General features: G+C 37.1%; 1 protein-coding gene across 3 annotated transcripts in view; it reads right to left on the reverse strand.

The window, feature by feature from the left end:
- The window catches only part of TOX (thymocyte selection associated high mobility group box), a 326,596-nt gene that overhangs the window by 240,201 nt on the left and 65,700 nt on the right, over window positions 1-20,695 (reverse strand). Inside the window, exon 1 of one of the 3 annotated variants that reach the window (XM_042464589.1) lies at window positions 2,240-2,339. The exons of the other annotated variants lie outside the window; for them this stretch is intronic. Within the exon in view, the coding sequence (XP_042320523.1) occupies window positions 2,240-2,272 (33 nt within the window). The 5' untranslated portion in view covers window positions 2,273-2,339. Of the gene's footprint in view, window positions 1-2,239; window positions 2,340-20,695 lie in introns of those variants that run through there. 3 annotated transcript variants of the gene reach the window in all.

Consider the following 20,695-nt stretch of genomic DNA (forward strand, 5'->3'; position numbering starts at 1 on the left):
GTTAAGCAGATTTCCAGACAATCACAAGCATTACATGGCATTACACAGAATAACATCCATAATTACTAGGCCACGTCTGCCATTAAAATGTGGTGAAGGAGATGTCCTATCTACAGACAGCAAAGGTGAAAAGGATCAATGCAGTATAAACTGTGTTGTGACTGCAATCTGATATGGATATATGAAGTAACAGCAGTTATCAAAGGGATATGCTTATAAAATGGGTTATCATATTAAATAAGGAATAATTAAATGTTACTTACTTATATATTATGAGGTTCTAAGACTAATATGGAAAAAATATTTAAGCAATTTTCATTACCTACATAACACTTTGATACTCATTATTGTAAATACGACAGATTTTTGAAACTCATGAGATGTTGAATCGAAAGGGGGAAACACATATGGTACAATTATCATTTTTAGAGAAAATGTTCTCTATCATACTCAGAATTGGTTAAGAACACATGTCTTTGCTAGCCTTCAGCACAGTCAGGTTTATTAAGAATCAAATAAATGGGCCCCCAAAAAATCAATAACCCATGATCCTATTGAAATAATTGTAAAACCTTTAACTTCCCACTAGGCATATAGAGTAAAAAACATGGAGCAGCACATAGAAAGAATATAGTAATGAAAACAGACAGAAGTAGGCCATTTCTGCTACCTTTTACTTTGTGCATAAAAGCCACTGTCAAAAGTATGAAAATTTAAAAATGATTGCTTGGCTAGAAATATTTAAGCTCTCTCTTTCATTTTGTTTAATGTATGAGTGTTGTTGAGAGCATAAGAGAAAAACCATGTTCAAAAAAAACATTTTGTAATATGAATGTGTGTGTGTGTATTAAAGCTACATTAAATTTACAATCAAATTTAACAAGACCAAGAGACGTGAGATTTCATCAAGTGTTTCTTACTTTTCTGTTCTCCCATTTTAGCCCCAGATCGTGTAAAAAAATGTCCACATACAGTGTTTCTGGGGCTGAGAGCGCACAGGGATATAGTGGCAAAGGGGAGGTCCCCACAAACCATGTAAAGGCATTTTCTGTAGGGAAAGGGTGTGCAAGGACTGCAGTGGAGAGGGTTGACACTGCTGCACATACATAACCATGGATCCCAATCTGTGACTTTTATAGTTTGCCAGCTTTTTAAAGTCAAAGATACCAGCTGCACAGTCAGCATCACAATTATTTTTTTAAAAGCATCAACATTATTTTGAATAATCTGAACCATATCAATAAACCTCTTATCTTTCAGGGAGTTCTTCTGATACAATTTAAATTGACGCAAACCTTCATACAAACCCTTACCTCTTGGCACAACGACAATTAAGCTTTGTTCTTTTGAGACAAACATGATCAGTTTCATTATGAATTGTCATATGAATCTTTTAGAATTAAGAATGTCAGGTTTAGAATTAGAAGTACTTAAATAAGGAAACACATTTCAACAGAATGCAAGTGTGGGAGGATGGGTATGTTCACTAGGGTCTACTTTTCTAGAGAGATAAACTTTAGGTAATTCCAGCTCACACAAGTGAAACTAAGGATACTACGGTGAGCATAATAATAGCAAAGAATAAGCTTTGTACATACTGAATTTTTGCTACAGTCTTTCAAACTGCAGTTACTATAAAACTCCAGTTTTTTAGCTCATGTGTATCTTTGGAATGGTATTTATGGAGGCTTGTATAAGGCTACTTAATGAAAGCTTGACTTGGACTGGAAATGGAGTTCAGGGTCAGTAGTAAACATGTGAATTGACCATAAGGATGTTGAACATATACCCATCCTATTCATGTAGAAAACCATTTATTCTTGTCAAATTTTTTCATTATTGCTGTTCAGATGGTCTCAACTTGATTTCAACTGAATACACACTCACACCCCTTCTTTACTAGTCCAAGCCTTTATGAAAGAATGGCCCATACTTAATATAAATGAAATGTAGGATAATTTCAAAGACAACTCTGAAAATGAAACAATTATGAAGCATTACCCAGACCACTGGATAACCATCGGTCAGGGATGCTTTGATTTAGATTTCCTGCATGGCAGGGGATTGGACTGGATGGCCCTTGAGGTCTCTTCCAACTCTATAATTCTATGATTCACTAATAACTAAGGCTGAACTGCCCAACTACCAAGATAATATGACTTTACAATCCAAAATACATAATTGAACAGTCACTATATCTACATCTTTTAGGATGACAAAGCAACAACATAATGTATACCTGGATCTTAGATATGCTGTTGTCATAAGACATGTTAAAGGGTGGATCACTTCATTTCCATATGAAAGGTTCCTTCAGTCTGCCGGACAACATTCTACAACCTGTGTTTTTCCAGGAATGAAAAAACCAGAAATGAAAGTTCAAAGAAGTTGGTCCTCCAATACACCATCCAAACTAGCTCTAACCATTCATTCCAAACCTCAAGCTTCTTTCTCTTACAGAGCCCCCTAATCTGATGAGCACTTTTACTTAGGGGGACCCCATGTTACTCTTGTGGAGCCTGATGTCTGCCACCTAAGTGACTCGACATAGTGCTGCAGGCTACAGAAATATGTTAATTAATTAAAATTAATTTAATTGACTTAAAAAATAACCCCAAGTTTCAGGCATCTAGATTTCATGGTTTTGGAGCTGTGTTAGAGAAGACATATCCTCTCTGATTGCGATGATGATGCTTGATACTACTGTATCATCCAACAACTATAGCTCTTTGCAGGCACAAAATAAAATTTAAAACTACACAATAAAAATATAAATTTAATCCAATACTCTGTTCCCATTATACCAGCACTTTTTCCCAGTCTAATACCACAACACTGCTGTCTGCTGTACCAAAAACCTAGTTCACAGATCTTAGAAACTTTGTTAAGCAGGTTTTTCAGATACACAGAGGACTATAGGGTAGAACAGACAGGTGCTTATTACAGCAGGAGCTTCTTACACTAGCAAGAGAGGATATGTCCTCCCCTGCTAGTAAGCAGCTTCTGCCATAATAAGGAATGGAGTGGATACTGGCACAAAAAATAAATTTAGGTTGAGTCTCTCTTACCTAAAATGCTTGAGACTAGAAGTGTTTTGGATTGTGGATCCCCCCCTCCGCAGATTTTGGAATATCTGCATACATGTAATGAGAGATCTTGGAGACTGGATCCAAGTCTAAATGTGCAATTTATTCATAAAAGAGATTCCTCATTAATATTAGGAGGAATATCCTGACAGTGAGAGCTGTTTGACAATGGAACACACTCAGAGTGTGGTGGAATCTCCTCCTTTGGAGGTTTTTAAACAGAGGCTAGATGGCCACCTGTCAGGAGGTGCTCTGATTCTGTGTTCCTGCATGGCAGAAGGTTAGACTGGATGGCCCTTGTAGTCTCTGATTCTATGACCTTATACACATAGTCTGAAGGTAATTTTTATACAATATTTTAAATACTTTTGGTTCAGTGTGAAGGTGTACACTGAACCATCAGAAACTAAAGGTGTCACTATCTCAGCCACCAACGTGGACAATTTTAGATTCTGGAATATTTTGGATAAGGAATACTTAACCTGTATGTGCAGATTAAGTGGTTAAGATGCTGACTCTGTTGATTGCAAGATCGGCAGGTTGGCAGTTCAAGGCCCGGGTGCTGCATGATGGGGTGAGCTCCCATCACTAGTCCCAGCTTCTGCCAACCTGGCAGTTCAAAAGCAAGCAAATGCAAGTAGATAAATAGGTACCACTCTGGTGGGAAGGAAAACAGCGTTCTGTGCAATCATGCTGGTCACATGATCACAGAGTAGTCTCTATCAACGCTGGTTCTTTAGCTTAGTAATGGAGATGAACACCGCCTCCTATGGTCAGACACGACTTGACAACCTTGTCAACAGGAAATACCTTTACCTTTATGTACAGATAAATTGAACAGTTTAAAACTAAAATATATTAAAGTTCAAAAAACATCACAAGTGCAACATCTAAAAGTACTATACTGTTTGGGCTCTTTAAAAAACCCTGAACAATTGTAAGTCCTGGGGAAATAAAAAGATCTTCACTTTTTGTTATTTTCATGTGATCTCTTCCAAAATTTCCTGCAATCTCTTCCAAAATTAATTATGCTCCTAGGGCTTATATGGCTTTCATTCCTCTGATAACATGGTTTTATTTGTTTGTTAATGTTTTTTAGTCCTCCAAGGAGCACAGATTGACATGTTTGTCTCTCTTCCCACCCCATCACAATATGCTTTCATATCAACTTGTGAGGAAAATTAGCTTGAATGTAACCCAGTGAGTATCATGACTGATGGTCATTTGCATCAGAATCTTCCAGATCCTATTCCAGCACTTTGACCACCACACTATAATCACTAGAAATTTCTGGGTTTACACATTCAGCCCATCAACTGTTGTCAATAAAGTCTTTGAAAACAACACTTTCTACTCCAAAGTGGATTAGAGGTGTACTTGTGCTAATAAATATAGTAATTTAAGGTAATGAATAAGAGTAAATACCAGTCATTCACAGCTTCTGCAGAATTCATTATTTTGTATACTTCTGTTATATTTCTTGTTTACTCATAGGCTCTTTTCCAAGTATGAAAAGAAAGTGCAATTCAGAAAATACCCCAGATTCATGATGGGATTCCTTTCCCTATTTGAAAAGAAACCAAGAGATTGCTCTTAAAGCTGAGACCAAGATCTGAATCCCCCACTGCACCGTCTTTAAAGGTTGAAGGTCACCTTCAATTCAAAGCAAGGATTACAAAAAATACTGAACGAGTGTTTGAGTGCACTGCCTTTCTTGGAGGTTAGGAAACAAGCCTAAGAAATGGCCCCATAGGTAATGGCCAACATATGTCTTTAAGGATCAGTATAAATAACATGAATTTGACCTGGAAGTAACAGTGTCAGTGATGTTTTTGAAGAACTGGTGTAACCTGTTCCCTATGGCTAATACTTCCTAACAAGATTAGAGACTATTTTATCATATGCACTTTTCCAAGCAGTCTTCCAGGATAGATGTAAGTGAACTGCACTGAAGTAATTTAAACCAAAAGTCTAAGTAGAATAAATTGCAGGAATCATGCTGCAATAGATGACCAAAGAAATTACTTCTGAGGGGAAATTTGTAGTCACAGGAGGCAATCTTATTTGCTGAAGTTAATGTATCTCACTGTTAATTTTAATGGTTTCCCACTGTTTTCTACAATGTCAGTGGGAAAAGGATGGCTAGCCAAACTACATTATATAATTATGGTGAATCACCTCTATGGAATCCCCTATGGTTTGATCATTCCTATAGTCAGCAAGTACTATTGCCTAGAATTTTTTGAAAGGGCACTAACCAGCTTACTCAACTAAATCCAAGGGCCTTCTGGGTGGTTGTTTCCATGCTGTGAACTCCCTTCCAGGAGATGATGGCTGGCCTCATCACAGTTGTCCTTCTGCCAGGAGACAGACTTTTAAATTCAGGCAGGCTTTGCCAATTTATTGATTGTTGAAAGGGAGTTTTAAAATATGATTACTGTACCTTTGACACCAGCATGCTACTGAACTGCTTTTAAATTAATACTGTTTAAATACTATAATTTATTTGATTGCATTTTAAAACTTTGCATTTTCATCTGTATCTATATTTGTGAACAGCCTTGAATCCCAGTCAAACCAAATCAAATCAAAATATAAATGTTACATTCAGTGTCACATTATGAGACTCCTGTTAGCACTTCCTTGCCTTGCATCCCTCTATGGTTTCCTAAAAACAAGTCCACAGATTTTCCCTGGAAAAGATGTTTAGGAAATGTGAGAGGTATTGAAGCAGTTCATTCAGTATAATGATTTGTGTTTCATCCTGGACAAAGACTTACTACAAATTGGTCTTCTAAAAGTTCAGGCCATGCAAATACAAGGAACTGGAATTATTAGTAAGTAATGACCACTATATCATACTGATGACACCTGATCTAGCATGATTTTGGAAGTGAAATAGAATCAGGCCTGGTTAGTATTTGGATGGAAGCTCACCAGGAATCTCCAAGCAGGAGTAGAAAGAATCTTGCCCAAAACCTGGGAGTCCTGCAAATCTTTGGCTAAATGAATCAATGATATGATCCAATATAAGGCAGTCCCAACAGTCATATTTATTTCCTTTTTAAATACTGCTAAACTGATTTTCACCAGGAGAATCCCAGAAAACATATAATAGACATAAAATCATTCTAACAAAATAATAATACAAGAATGTTCTCCACAAAAGTTACAGCCTAAAAGGGAACAAAAGACTGTAAACGACTGCAAACTGAGTAACTTTTTAAACACAATTCTTTAAAATGGAAGGGCAAATGGGAATATCTTAACTGAGTACTGGAAAGTCTGTAATATTAGCACCAATCATACCTCTTCTGGGTGGCATACTAGAGAAGAGGAAGATGTAAACAATACAACTTTGTATCTAATACAATGCCACTAATTTTACCAATAAGCTCTTTGTAGTAACTGTTTCATTTTAATATAATTACAGATACTATTGATTTGTGCATTTTAAGCTGTCTGATATAAATGTTCTAATTATGTCTCTCAACAACTGTGAAGATAAGCAAATCATCAGACACCCCAAAGAAAACAGGAAAATTGAATTCTCACAGTCAGGCAGCTGTTTGCAACCATGGCATGGAACATTGAATCTTGGTCTTTTAATAGAGTAACATTGGGCACTTGGAAGTTCATTTTAAGGTACACACACACACACACACACACACACACACACAGGCTATGGAATGACTTTAGGTTTTCCAGCCATAAAAAAGCTCTTGCAATTGTGAACAATGTTATTTCTAGCCTTTGACCAAATTTGGAACCCAGACTATATTCTTCTTCATGGGTTCTTCCAGATGATACTTTAATTCCAAAATTGGCCTGCTTCACATCACTGCTTTGGCAAGGGGCCAAATGCAGTCTCCCAATTTCTAGCCCTTCTGTGTTCCTCCTGCACTTCTTACTACCCAAAAAAATGTGTTAACAAACAAGAGTCAGAACATGGGGCATATACATACATATAATTTTTTTTTATTGAAAGCACCTACAATTTTCAGACCCCACAATTCTATGAAAAAAGCAGCACAATTGCACAACAAACACCTCATCTTGAATCAGCCAAAGAGGGAACAGCTGCACAATGTCTTTTGACTGACAGCATTAGATACTGTCCATTTGACAGCGTGCCCAATGAAATTAAGCTCTGAATGACAGTTTCATTTTAACATTGGGCATATCCATACATATAATCCCCAGGTACATTATGAGTTAGTACAGTCCTGGATGGACTGTAGCTTATGCTCTTCCTCAACATACAATGGCTCTCAGTGTGCCTTCATGCGGTGGAGTTTATATATGCATGTTGATTATTTAGTTGATGCAACATCAAATTAATTCTTGCATGTGTAAACAGCAATCAGAGATCCAACGCCATAGGCAGATCTTTCCCATCAAGTGACATCATTTCAAACATAATTGTTTTCAGTGGAGGCTACTTCCATTTTCAGCTGCAAGTCAGCAACTGTTAAGTAATTAAGTTATGAATTGCTTTACATGAATTGGCTTTTACATTATGTGATAAATTGCTTACAAATATAATTCAAGCTATAATTAAATACAGAAGTATATAGGAAGAGGTATATTTTCCCCTTTCTTTCAATATGCAAAGCTGAAATAAATTCTGCCTTTGAAATAAGACAACTGTGCAACACCAGTCAATTTACTCAGATTACAGCATTTTAATCTGCGTCACTGTATTACAACAATAACCATGCTAAAATGAAAATGTTGTTATCTTAATAATAATTACACTCATCCCCCGACATTTGCAGCTTTGATTTTTCTGGATTTTATTATTCACAGATTTTATTAGTATGTTCTCTCTAGGAATATCCAGGTCTTCTAGCACAACTCTATGGTCAATTTAAATCAAAAGTAGCACTGAAGGACCTAGAAAGAGCACTCCACTAGGCATTTGTAGCTCTTCCAGTGCAATTCTATGGTCAATATCTGGCAGACCTAGAGATTCCTAGAGAGGTGTTCTCTCAGGTAAAAACATAATGTTTTTGTTATTTGCAGTTTTCCACATTCAATGGGGTCCTGTGCCCCTAACCCCAGCGAATCTGGAGGGATGAGTGTAGTAAGAAAACAGCTAAATCAATTATTTGTAATAGAAATATGAACTATTATAATTAATCCCAATGGCTTTCAAGTGAAAAACCACAGGACAACTGAAGCACAGTAGTGTTTGCACGATTAACCTGCAACCCTGTCAAAGTTCATTTAACTGAATTATTTTTGACTGCCTGTAAGTGTTGGATTTTGCTAACTCTGTAGTTTGCTGACTTTTAAAAAAAAGGTGGTTTGGGGTTTGTATGCAATATCAGTTGTGTCAGCCTGAATGTGTAGGCTAACCTTTTAATGTCACCTTATAGGTGATTTATAATGTTTTTTCCTGTGTTTTGCAATGTCGTGTTTATAACTTAATAGCAATAGCAAGTACATTTCTATACTGCTTATCAATGCACTTGAGCACTCCCTAAGCGATTTACAATGTGTAAGCTAACTGCCCCCAACAAGCTGTGTACAGTGGTACCCCGGGATACGAATTACCCAGCTTACGAATTTTTCGGGATACGAAAAAATCCCATAGGGATTTATTGTTTCGGCTTACGAAGGTTTTTTCGGGTTACGAAAAAACCCCGGCGCTGTTTTAAATGGAAAGGCCGCCACCGGAGGGCAGCAGAGAGCTATTTTTTCCATTAGCGCCTATGGCAATTCGGCTTACGAAGGTTTTTCGGGTTACGAAATTAGCCGCGGAACGAATTAATTTCGTAACCCGAGGTACCACTGTACTCATTTTAGCAACCTATAGAAGAATGCAAGGCTGAGTCGACCCTGAGCCTCTTGCTGGTATTGAACTCACAATGTTGTGGTTTGTGAGTGAGTGGCTGCAGTACAGGCATTTAACTACTGTGTCACCAGGGCTCTATGATACCAGAGCTAGGAAGTAATTTGCCATTCTAACAAGTTGCTTCACTGGTAATAAGTTTGAACAAGTTTCTTTTTAGTTTGTCAACAGCCATGGCTTATTTCATTACTTTTCGGTGAAATGAGAATGGGTAGCTGCCTATGACTCATGACTGTATGTGTGTGCTGGCTCAGTCTGTGCAAAGGAAGAGAGAAGAGGAAGGGCAGCATGCTGCTGCTTTCAACAAGGAGAAGAAAGTAAGTAGGAAGGAGAAATGAGACCCACTGACAACATGAGCTGCATTAAAAACTCAAGTTGGTTGGACATTTTCTTAAAACAATAGCATTTATAAAGTTAGTCTGTCTTTTCTTCCTTTACCCTTCCAGGCCCTGGAAAATGTTTGATACTATCACCTCTGTCCCCTGCCCTCCTTTAGAAGAAGATTCATTTTTTTCTGCTAATCTGCCTGAAATTTTAATGTATTCCTATTGGATAGTTTTAAATTCTTTGACGTTTAATCTCTTTTTATGAGTCGATCGCTGTTTTTGATTGGGGAGAGGGTTTTGGGATTTTAAAATGTAATTTTTAATTGTTTGATGTTTTATTTCTACTGTTGGAATCTTCTTTGATTCCTTCGGGAAAAAGCAGGATAATGGATTATTATTATTATTATTATTATTATTATTATTATTATTATTACAACACAGACAAACTGAGGGGTGGGAAGGCAAGAGGTGTGCACCAGAAAGACAGAGGAGAAAGTGGATGGGCAAACAAGGCTGCCTTATCTCAGTTTCAAATGTCCAGTCCACTAGCCATTCACAACAGTCAACTCTATTCCTAAAAGTGTTTCCAACTGTGCTGGGAAGAAAATAATATAGTTTATAAAACTTATACTCTTGTCTTTCATCCAAAGCTCTAAAAAAAAAGTTATCTGAAACTCTAAAAGTGGGATGTTGTGTGGGGAGGGATTGATTATCTAAACTTAGTGGAAGAAGGTTATTGCTCTCATGTCCTGCTTGTGGGCTTCCTAGAAGCATTTGGTCAGCAACAGTTTGCTGGGACGAACAGGCCTTTGGTATGATACAACTGGGATCTTCTTTAGCAGCCTAAGATTGACTTCATACTGGCAGTGGTAAATTCCAATAAAGGATAACGTAACTCTTTACTGTTAAAGTGACTTACTACAACTCAGGGAGATTAACCCAAATAGCCTACTAAATTTGCTATTGCTCACAGTCTGCATTTAACTGGACAAGGTAAAAAGTCTGAATCTCCCCCCCCCCCCCATTCCTCCCTGCAGGACTTCATAAACAAAACATGAAAAGAATAATTTATTTGTATAATCATAATCATGCATATTTCTGATTCAAAAGCTATTTTACTAACACCGATAGCCAATGAAGTGAGTAAGTGGTGAATTATTATTATTATTATTATTATTATTATTATTATTATTATTATTATTATTATTATTATTAACCTTTATTTATGAAGCGCTGTAAATTTACACAGCGCTGTACATGCAATCTTTTTAGTTAGACAGATCCCTGCCCTCGGGCTTACAATCTAAAAAGACATGAAACAGAAGGAGAAGGGAGTGGTGGAGGGAAAGGGTAAGAGGTCCAGCAGTTCCTCTCTACCTCCAAGGCCTAGACCAAGGCAGATGGACTGGAGGGAGGGCTTGGCTTCATAATGGATGGTTAATCATTTTCCAGGGAAAATACATACTCTCAAGTAGGATAATGCATATACAGTACATGGCAATACAGGAAATAGTTTGATAAACAGGTACCAAAAGAACATCAAATAGTAAGCGACAATTATGCAATGCCTTGGAAGGCTTCTCTGAACAGGATGGTTTCAAACTCCGTTTTGAAGCTGGTTAAAGAAGTGATGGCTCTTGCTAGTGGGGGAAGAAGGTTCCAGGAGTGAGGGGCAGCAAGTGAAAAGGGGCGAATCCGGGATGGGGCAGAGGAAATCCTGGGCTGAGACAGCAGACCTTGACTAACAGAACGGAGGGCCCTGGTGGGAAGGTGAGGAGAAAGAAGATCTGATAAGTAAGGAGGGGCCAGTCCATGGAGGGCTTTAAATGTCGACAGCAGGAGCTTATACTGAATGCGGAAAGGGAGGGGGAGCCAGTGAAGGGATGCCAACACAGGAGAAATGTGGTCAGAGCGGTGGTGATAATGCGTGCAGCTGAATGCTGAACAGAGATTAAAGGACGGAGGTGAGAAAGAGGAAGCCCAGCCAGGAGGACGTTACAGTAATCAAGTCAGGAGATCACTAGGGCATGGACCAGGATCTTGGCAGTAGAGGCGGAGAGATATGGTCGGATTTTGGCAATATTGTACAAAAAGAATCTACAAGCCTTGGCTGTGGTCTGGATCTGAGGGATACACGACAGAGAAGAGTCAAAGATAAAACAAAGACTGTGGGCTTGCTGGACTGGTTGAATAGAAATGTCCACAGAGACAGAAAAAGAGTGTTGAAGGGTGGGCTTAGGGGGAAAGACAAGAAGCTCCGTCTTGGACATGTTGAGCTTCAAACGCCGATGGCGCATCCACTGCGAGACAGCTGTGAGGCAGGACGAGACTTGCTGTTGAAGCATTGGAGAAAGGTCAGGGGCAGAAAGATACAGCTGGGTGTCATCGGCATAGAGATGGTAGGAAAAACCAAAAGAGCTAATGAGTTTTCCTAAGGACAGTGTGTAGAGAGAAAACAGAAGGGGACCCAGAACAGAGCCCTGGGGAACTCCAACAGATAAGGGAGCAGCAGAAGAAGTCTGGCCCCCTGCAACTACTGCAAAAGATCTGCCAGACAAGTAAGATCTAAACCAGTCGAGAACAGAGTCTGAGAACCCAAGGTCAGAGAGTATGTCAATTAGGAGACAGTGATCAACAGTGTCAAAGGCTGCAGACAGCTGTATATAATAATTTTTTAATTTGTTTTATTTATATACCACTATTCCAAAGATCATAGCGGTGAACAGCAAGTAAGCTAATTAGCAAGTAAGCTAATTTGCCCCAACAGTCTGGGTACTCATTTTAGCGACCTCGGAAGGATGCAAGCCTGAGTCAAGCTTGGGCCCTTTTGCTGGTCTTGAACTCACAACCTTGTGGTCTTGAGTGAATGGCTGCAGTACAGGCAGTTAACCACTGCGCCACCAGGGTAGTTAGTTTACAATGCTAAATGGAAAGAAGACTACTTTTTTCATGTCGATTTTACAAAAAACTGAGAGCCTTTATCCATGTACTGTTCATATAGCTTGATAAAACATCTTTCTTTCATTCTGTTAAAGTAACATGATCTACATGGTGCAAACTAAATATATTTAGTCAATGCATGGTATTTCGGTATGGCTAACTGCCAAAGTTAAGTCATGTAACTACATTAGTCTACATTTGATTATTCTTTTCCTCCCACACCATCATTTTCAGCACTCCCCTCCTTATTCATAATGTTAAAATTAATTTTCTTATGTAAGTATAACAATGTTAGAAAACTTGGGTATACATATAGACTCATATGCCTGAAAGAAAATATAGTTACATTATATGCACAATTTCCCAAGTTACTCTTCATGTGCAATTTGATAAGCAAACAGTATCACCACAAACCTTGAACTTTACAAAGACATGAGTCTCTGAAATAAAGCTTTAGAGAAAATCCTTTCTTCTTATCACTAAACAAATGGATAATAGCTAGTTTTTGGCAGGGATTCTTTAAAGCAAAAGTACTTTCTCCCCTAGGGAATTGTACTGTCATTTGTTTTTATTTTCAACATGAAAACAAATGGCATTGTAACTCCTAAGGGTGAAAATGACTTCAGTATAATTTTCTCCCTCTGCACTCTCACCTATTCATTTTCGGTTAGATAGAATATGGATACAGAGGTTTTCTCCTCTTCTCCCCCCCTTCCTCCCTCCCTTCCCCCCTCTGGCTTCTATTGCCACAAAATGTATTCACGGACTGTACAGTAATTAACAGCTCTTGACTGGAAAACTGCCAACATGTACAACGTGACACTCTCCCTTTGAACACTAACAAAGTGCATAAGTAATTTATGTTGGATTAAATATCCCTAGCAGGGACCCTTAAGTAACCCAATCACTTTAAACAGGCTTCACATGTATGCTCCTGTACAGTGAAAATGTCAGACAGTGATAACCCACTAATAGCACAATTCTAACTATATTCCAGCCATTAGCATTTTATGTCATCAATCCTCATTAAATGTGCAAGGGTGGGGGAGACATACTGATGTTTCTCTCAGTTTTGCAGCCAACATGAAAAAGAAATAGAAAATGTAGACAGGTGTTATGTCCCACCCCTCCCTTCTCAAAAAAGGATTAACTTTTTTTAAAAAAAATGTAGTTGCAATTTTCTGTTAGTACCTTTGTTTGCACTGAAAGAGAGACAACAAAGAGGTAAGGGCTACAAGGACCTTGATGGAATCCAGCCAAGAGTGAAAGAAAAGACTGGTATTTCAGCCATTGTGTTCCTCACTAAAGCACTGTGCCAACTCATCTTCCAACCCGTTATATGAAATTTAATTTAACCTGCTATGCAATTAATTCAGATGTTCAGCCTATTTTTCTCATGGCAGAATCCCTCACACAATGCCTTATTTAAATATTAATCAGTCTTCTTTCAATTAGGACTAATTTGCTTCACAGGGTTTCTCTCATCTTCTGATTGCAGGAAAATGGAGGTAACTTGCAACATTTGAGGATAATTAACATGGTATTTTTATAATACTGATACATCAAACGGGACCTTAATGAACCCCGCTGATTCCATTTAGTAAAGCATGCCTCAAAGTTATAATCAAGAGGAAAGCTACTGCCATCTGCTTAAATTGTTGCTCCTTTAGTATTTTACACATAGAATAGTTATTTCTCTAAATTGTCTATTGTAGGTATCTTGCAAAGTCATTTTGTCGTGCAAACTAATTGTACAGCATTTTAATTTGAACCCTTTATAACACATTTACAAACAGTGACATTATACATTGCAGAGACCCTCCTTAATTAAATACTGACAACTGTGGCTCTGTATAATGTCTGTTAATGTTCATTTTTAAAACATGCTGTGCTGTTGCTGCAAAGGCAATACTAGAAAATTTTGCCACATTTTAATGAACATAATATTTCACATTACAACTGCATGGTACTCAGAAGACATGATTTTATCAGCACATATTTACCAAGCCGGCATAAAACTGAAGAATGGGCCATATGCTGTCCCTTTGTTACTTGGTAAGAAAAGCAAACAAGTTAACATTACACATGACCAGTTGCTCACTAAATGTTCCATCTGCTATGAGGAAGGTCAAAGTTCACTGTTCCAGTGGTTAGAATCAGTCTAGTGTTCCTAGGTAATCTATAGTTTAAATGTGTGGGACCAAAGTAACAGGCCTTGCTTTCACCCTGAAAAGGAGGGGAAAACTTAGCATGAAGCACCTTGGATAAAAGAATTTATTTTTACATGAATTATATCCTGCTTCTTCTCAGTACAGGCACCCAGGTGGTTTACAACACAGATTAAAACAGAACATAGCTAAAGTCAATCAAAATTGTAAAAATAAATAAATAAAATAAATAAAATAAAATATACAAAAAATGGAACTGAATTAAAAACAGTTAAAAGACATATAAAATGTAAAAGATAAAAAATACATCTCCCACCAAAAAAAGGGAGAAATGCCCTTCTGTAGCAGCCAGCTAATGGCCAAAAGCCTGGTGGAAAAAGAACTTTATTTGAAGATAACTGTTTAAAAGATTGAAAGTGAGTACAAAGGTTCACAAAGAATTGACAGCACTTTTAATAAAATTATAGATGTACTCTCCAAAAATTCTACCATGACATTCTGCTATTGACTGATTCCTGTACTCAGATTATTAATGTAAGACTTTAAAAGAATGAATATCTCTCCAAAGATGCTTTTAATAAAGGACAATATGACAGGTGGGTTAAAAAGAAAGAAAGACAACTTTTTCACCATGTACCATGCAAGTTCCTGAATCAGAGTCTTTCAAGCAGATAAAAGAATAATGTGGCTGCAGGGATATCTTGATTTTTCGTCTTTCCAATGGAGGGATATATGGCTACGGGCAGCAGATGGCACACCTGGTAAAGGATATATTCAAACAATCTTGCTAATGTAAATTGTCCAATGGGGATAATTTTAGTCAATTTAAGTCAAATAGTATGTAAATGCAGAACAGATACCCACTGGATTGGGGAATAACCAATGGCAGAAGAAGCACAAGTGCAACATATCAACTGAACTACAAATTATGTGAATAATGTTACATGTCAATTCAGCAGTGGCAATACAGAAGCAAATAACAGCTTACCAAAGGATAGAAAGAAGCCATGTGTAACAACTGATCTAAATAATTCCTTTCAAAATATTTTATCCTAGTAACAGATTCTACATTTTAATTGCCTTAATACAACTATACTGCCACCCAACTATTTATAAAAACAATCATTCAGTTCCTGTTAATTCCACATACAAAAGTATATGCCTTGTCAGTTATCACAACAATGGGTAAAAACAAGAGTGGATAAAAATAGAAACTTTTCTGTGACCATGAAGTTTAGTACAGCTTCCAAAACTGATATACCAGCTCTCTGAATATAATTATAATATATTGTAATTACAAACCATAAATAAGAAATAATCATTATAGGATGTCTGTGCCTTGCTAGCACCTTTGTTTAGTCATAAACACAGACGACAGGTGGAATAAATTATTTATTTCATTTTTTGGCTTTGTAAGCAATAGTCAAGAAAAAACTTTCTGGTCAGAAGTGGGATCCCTCTTCCTCACCACCAGAATGTAAAACAAATCACACAAATATTCTAATAATATTATAAGTAGCTAATCAAAGTGGCCATCAAGGTCACCAATCCTGTGTGAAGCAAAACAATTCTGGTGTAACTGAAATAATATGAAATAAAGCCATTTATGCCAATCACTCTCATTTGGCAGCCAATAAATGTACCTTCTGTTCAGTGTGTACAACATTCTGCTTGGTAGATTCAATATTCTCAGTGACATCTTCAACACCGATTATTAGGAGAATGCTTATGATATTTGTATTCTAGCATCCCCAACAAAACAAATATTCATACGGAATCTTTCATTGTGAGAGATTACTGGGTATGAGAAACAGAATATTATGGCATACAATCTGTTTAGGTAAATAACCATCGTCCTTTGTCATCAAAGACATGTATCTGTTAGTGGAAACAATTAGTGTATCTTTGTTATTTGTGATTTTTAGGCCCAGAGTATTAATACTTTAATACTTTCATGAGCCATGTACCAATGAGTAGTTGGGGATTAAATGACAACAAAATAAAATGGGAAAGTCTTAGAAATAATTAAGGAAGAAGGTTGGATTATGAAGTATTCTGTGTTTAAAAACATATAAGGTAAACCTGTGATAAGCACAACATACAATTATTAATCTATCTTTCCTGCTATTATTATATTGGTTTCATAATCTCACATGTTTCACAGACTCACATAGTTTCACATGTTATTGGTTATAACCCTGGGCCATCAAGGATTCAGATTCTATCCAATCAGTGAAGTATCACTGGATTGTGCAGCACATTCCAAGCAGTATTGCTTTTGTTATTTGTGCTATTGTGATCCTATCCATGGCCATTTCATTCAGAAGTTTTGTCAGTCTATTTGGAACTGCTCATAAAGCACCTGTCACTACTGGAACCAAAATTGCTTTCTTTTCCCAGATGCCTGGGAATAGTATGATATATCCACACACCTCAGTTTAAGCAGAATACCCAATATCAATGTAAAACAAACAATGAAAAACCCTTCTAGGAAAAGGTAACAATAGCATCAGCGCCCTAGTAAGTGTAATATGTTTACAGGGGGGGAGGGGGGAAATTGTGGAATAAACCAAAAAGGCATAATAAAAATGCAGCCTAGATTTAAAATGTGGGAGTGGAGTTAAAGTCAAGAGAGCTAGAAGATAATTGTCTTCTTTTTTATTATCATAATCATATATAACATTTGGTAGAATTGATAACCTGTAGATGATACTTATAATCTAAAATAACTAGGATGTGTATCACATGGGGAAAATTAGGGGTTTAAAAAGGCATTTTCTGGGGACAGTCGCACAATCGCTGCGAAGATTTTCACACTACATCACACTTATAGAGGACTCTGAAAAGAAGAAGAGCCCTCCTTCTATCCACCATCTTGAAGGAGAGAAAGACAAGCCAGCTCTAATAGGCCTCCGGAGGAGAGCAGATCTGCTAGACTTTTCCCCTTCCCTACTGCCATTCCCTTCTCCTTTTGTGTCTTGTCTTTTTAGATTATAAGCCTGAGGGCAGGGAAATGCCTAATTAACAGATTGTAAGCCGCTCTGATAGCCTTGGCTGGAGAGCGGGGTATAAATAAATTATTATTATTATTATTCTGGGAAGAACCAGGAATGCTTCAGCAAAATTATTCACGGCGACATCCTGCGAATTATTTGTTACTGGAGCATTCCTGGTTCTTCCCAAGATAAGTCTTCTCTAAGCGTGGTATGTGTGAAAATCTTTGTCACAATCATGCAACTGTCCCAGGAAAATGCCTTTTTATGCCCCTGATTTTCCCCCATGTGATAAAGTCCAATGGGAAAAACACATCCTGCAGGCCGCATACACCTCAGGGCTATTTTTATAGTTCTAAGTTATACCCAAACTCCCACCCAAAATGTACCTATACACCATTTTTTGTTTACATTTTTCCTTACCTCCAAGATGTTTCAGGGCTTGGAGAGAACTTTAATTCAAATGCAACTAAAATGGAAGTTGTGTTCAGTCCTCTTCTGAACTGAAAATGTTCCGCATGGGATCAGTCAACAATGTAGAAAATCCCCCCCCACACACACACACACATACACACACTAGCTGGATATGTGTGTGGTCTTTTGAGCAATAAAGTTGATTTCCAAAAACTTTCAGAGAGGGGGGCACTGCAAGAGCATAGGGTGACTTTCAATTGTTCAACCTTTTTCCAAAGTTGCTGTTGTTATGGAATAACACTGTATCTCAATACCAACATATTGCTCAAAAATATTTTTCTTCCTCTATTATTCCTTTTGATTTGCATTCCCCTCCCCTAAAACACATCTCTATAAAGTTTACTGTGAAATATACATGATACAAACTACAGGTTTTTGCATGTCTTAATTCTTAGATATTTCAAAAATTACAGTCACGTATTGGATGAAATATTGAATTCCAATTTTTTTTTGGGAGGGGGGAAGCAGGGTACAAATAATGATAATAATAATACTTACTCTAATTCTGTATTTTTAACTGTTAATAGAGAGATTTAAAAAAAATACTCTTCCAGATCAGAAATGATTGCCTTGAGCCCCTACATTGGGAGAAAGGCGGGTTATAAGAAAATATAACTATAACAATAATAATACAGTGCAACCGCACTCGGTAATTCCCTTATGTGGGGGTTCCTGAACAGATCTCCCATGTAAGACAGGGGTGCACTGTAATAATAATTAACCAGTTTAATTTTTTAAAATAGCTTTAGATAGCTGTAACCATTGTCCCATGCCAAATAAAATACTATCACTTTTTTTCTGAGGAAAAAGGTAGAAATATTATTAGTCAAATATAGAATTTTTTTAAAGTTATCTACTCAAAATTAAAGCTGACATACAGGGATGCCTGTCTAACTGGCTTCTATACCCCTTATATTTTTCAAAAAGACATTTCACACACACAGAAAATGCAATGTTAAAATGCCACTGACTAAAATGTAAATTTTGCAGACAGCTATCTCTTAGCTTGTCAGCAATTGCAATAGAAACAGCAAGTACATTTCTATACCACTTATAAGTGCACTTAAGCACTCCCTAAGCGATTTACAATATGTAAGCTAACTGCTCCCAACAAGCTGGGAACTTATTAATGATCTCAGAAGGATGCAAGGCTGAGTCAACCCTGAGCCCCTGGCTGGTACTAAACTCATAACTTTGTGGTTTGTGATGAGTAGCTGCAGTGCAGGCATTTAGCCATTACACCATCAGCATTCAATGTACTGAATATTTAATTTATTACTAAGCTCTGAAAATAAGTTACTCTAGCTGTTCCATGAGATTATGTATTCACATGCAGAATCAATGGTAATTAAGCAGTTGATCAATGAAAGTAACTTGTTAAAGTGTAAAATCATAAAAATGCTAATCTAGTTCCTAAAACTAAGTAAGATGTAAAGGGTTGGGGGGGGGGATAACACACTTATTAAAATCTGTAAGCTTCTTCAGATAAATACGATAAAGGAAATTTTACATATGTAGTGCACATATAGAAAAAGGGCATTTGTAGACTTGTCCTTTTTTAGAGAAAGGGGTATCTTTTATCTAGACAAGATAACAAACAAAAACAGATTTTGAACCAGGCAATTCTAGGATTAATCACAAATAACAGCACAGCAGAACTCACTTGGGTATCATATTCTGTAATCTACAAATTGGTTCAGATAACATGAACTTCTACCATTTCAATAGTAGAGTGAACATCTTTAAGGAAAATTCTACTGTGTCTGAGGTACCAACAGCCACAAATGTACAAGTGATTAATACACTTTCTTAGTACACATTTTCCTAGTATGCTCTTCATTCATTACTAAATAACTACAAAATGTGCTTTAGCTTCAAAGTATTTTGTATAGATCTTTTCCATAATGATATCCTTATACTTTTTTGAGATTTGAGGAAAGTTAATGGAGGACATTGTGTTAAAAGTTCTTTTACATTTATCTAAATATTTGGGTTCATTTGTAAAAAAAACCTAATGGGGACATCTGGTGATGCAAGTATTATGTTTGATACATGGCATACTTTTAAAGATAATACTGTTAGGGCCCAATTAAAATGACAATTTTCATGAGATATCTAAGTAAGTGTCTTGGTGCCTAATATTGCTTTGGCCATAAGAAACCACTAGATTTGATAGCAAGCTTCAGAAGAATCAGAAATCCCTTGGTACCAGGCAATAGCTCTCCTTGCCATTAGGGAAAGATGCACACTGGATTTTAATATATTTATTTAACTATCTGTTAAATGCAAACAGTGAAACATGGAATATTCAAACATGGAGTATTCAAGTATTAAGATTAGAGGTGTTTTCCACCTAACAAGGCCAAAAGCAGCAACAAGAGAGGAAATGAAATAACAGTATGTATTCTGGCCACCCTAATAATGCTTGCGCCCTCTTTCCTATGATCCCCTTCCTGTTCTTTGACTGGGTACAACCCTTCCTTTGATCCTGTCCAGGGCTACTGCTGAGCAGCAAGTTGTGTTTTTTAACTAAATAGCTACAGCTCAGTTCATGCTTTGCATGCAGAAGGACCTAGATTGCTGGCATCTCCAGTTATGACTGGGAATGCATGACAGTTCCTTTTTAAAACCTGGACAGCTAATACCAATGAGTGCTTATAGTCATGAGCTAGACAAGTCTATGTTCAGATAAATAGTGCAATGTGATGTAATCCTCACTTTATTATGTGAAAGTCCTACATGTTTTTCTTATGCATAAAAATTTCTCTCCAATCCAACATAGTTAAGCCTTGGTGGCCCATTTCATTAAATCTTCACATTATTTCATTTGAGTTTTATTAAAATGACATCA

This window comes from Sceloporus undulatus, chromosome 4, assembly GCF_019175285.1.
Source record: "Sceloporus undulatus isolate JIND9_A2432 ecotype Alabama chromosome 4, SceUnd_v1.1, whole genome shotgun sequence".
NCBI lineage: Eukaryota > Metazoa > Chordata > Lepidosauria > Squamata > Phrynosomatidae > Sceloporus > Sceloporus undulatus.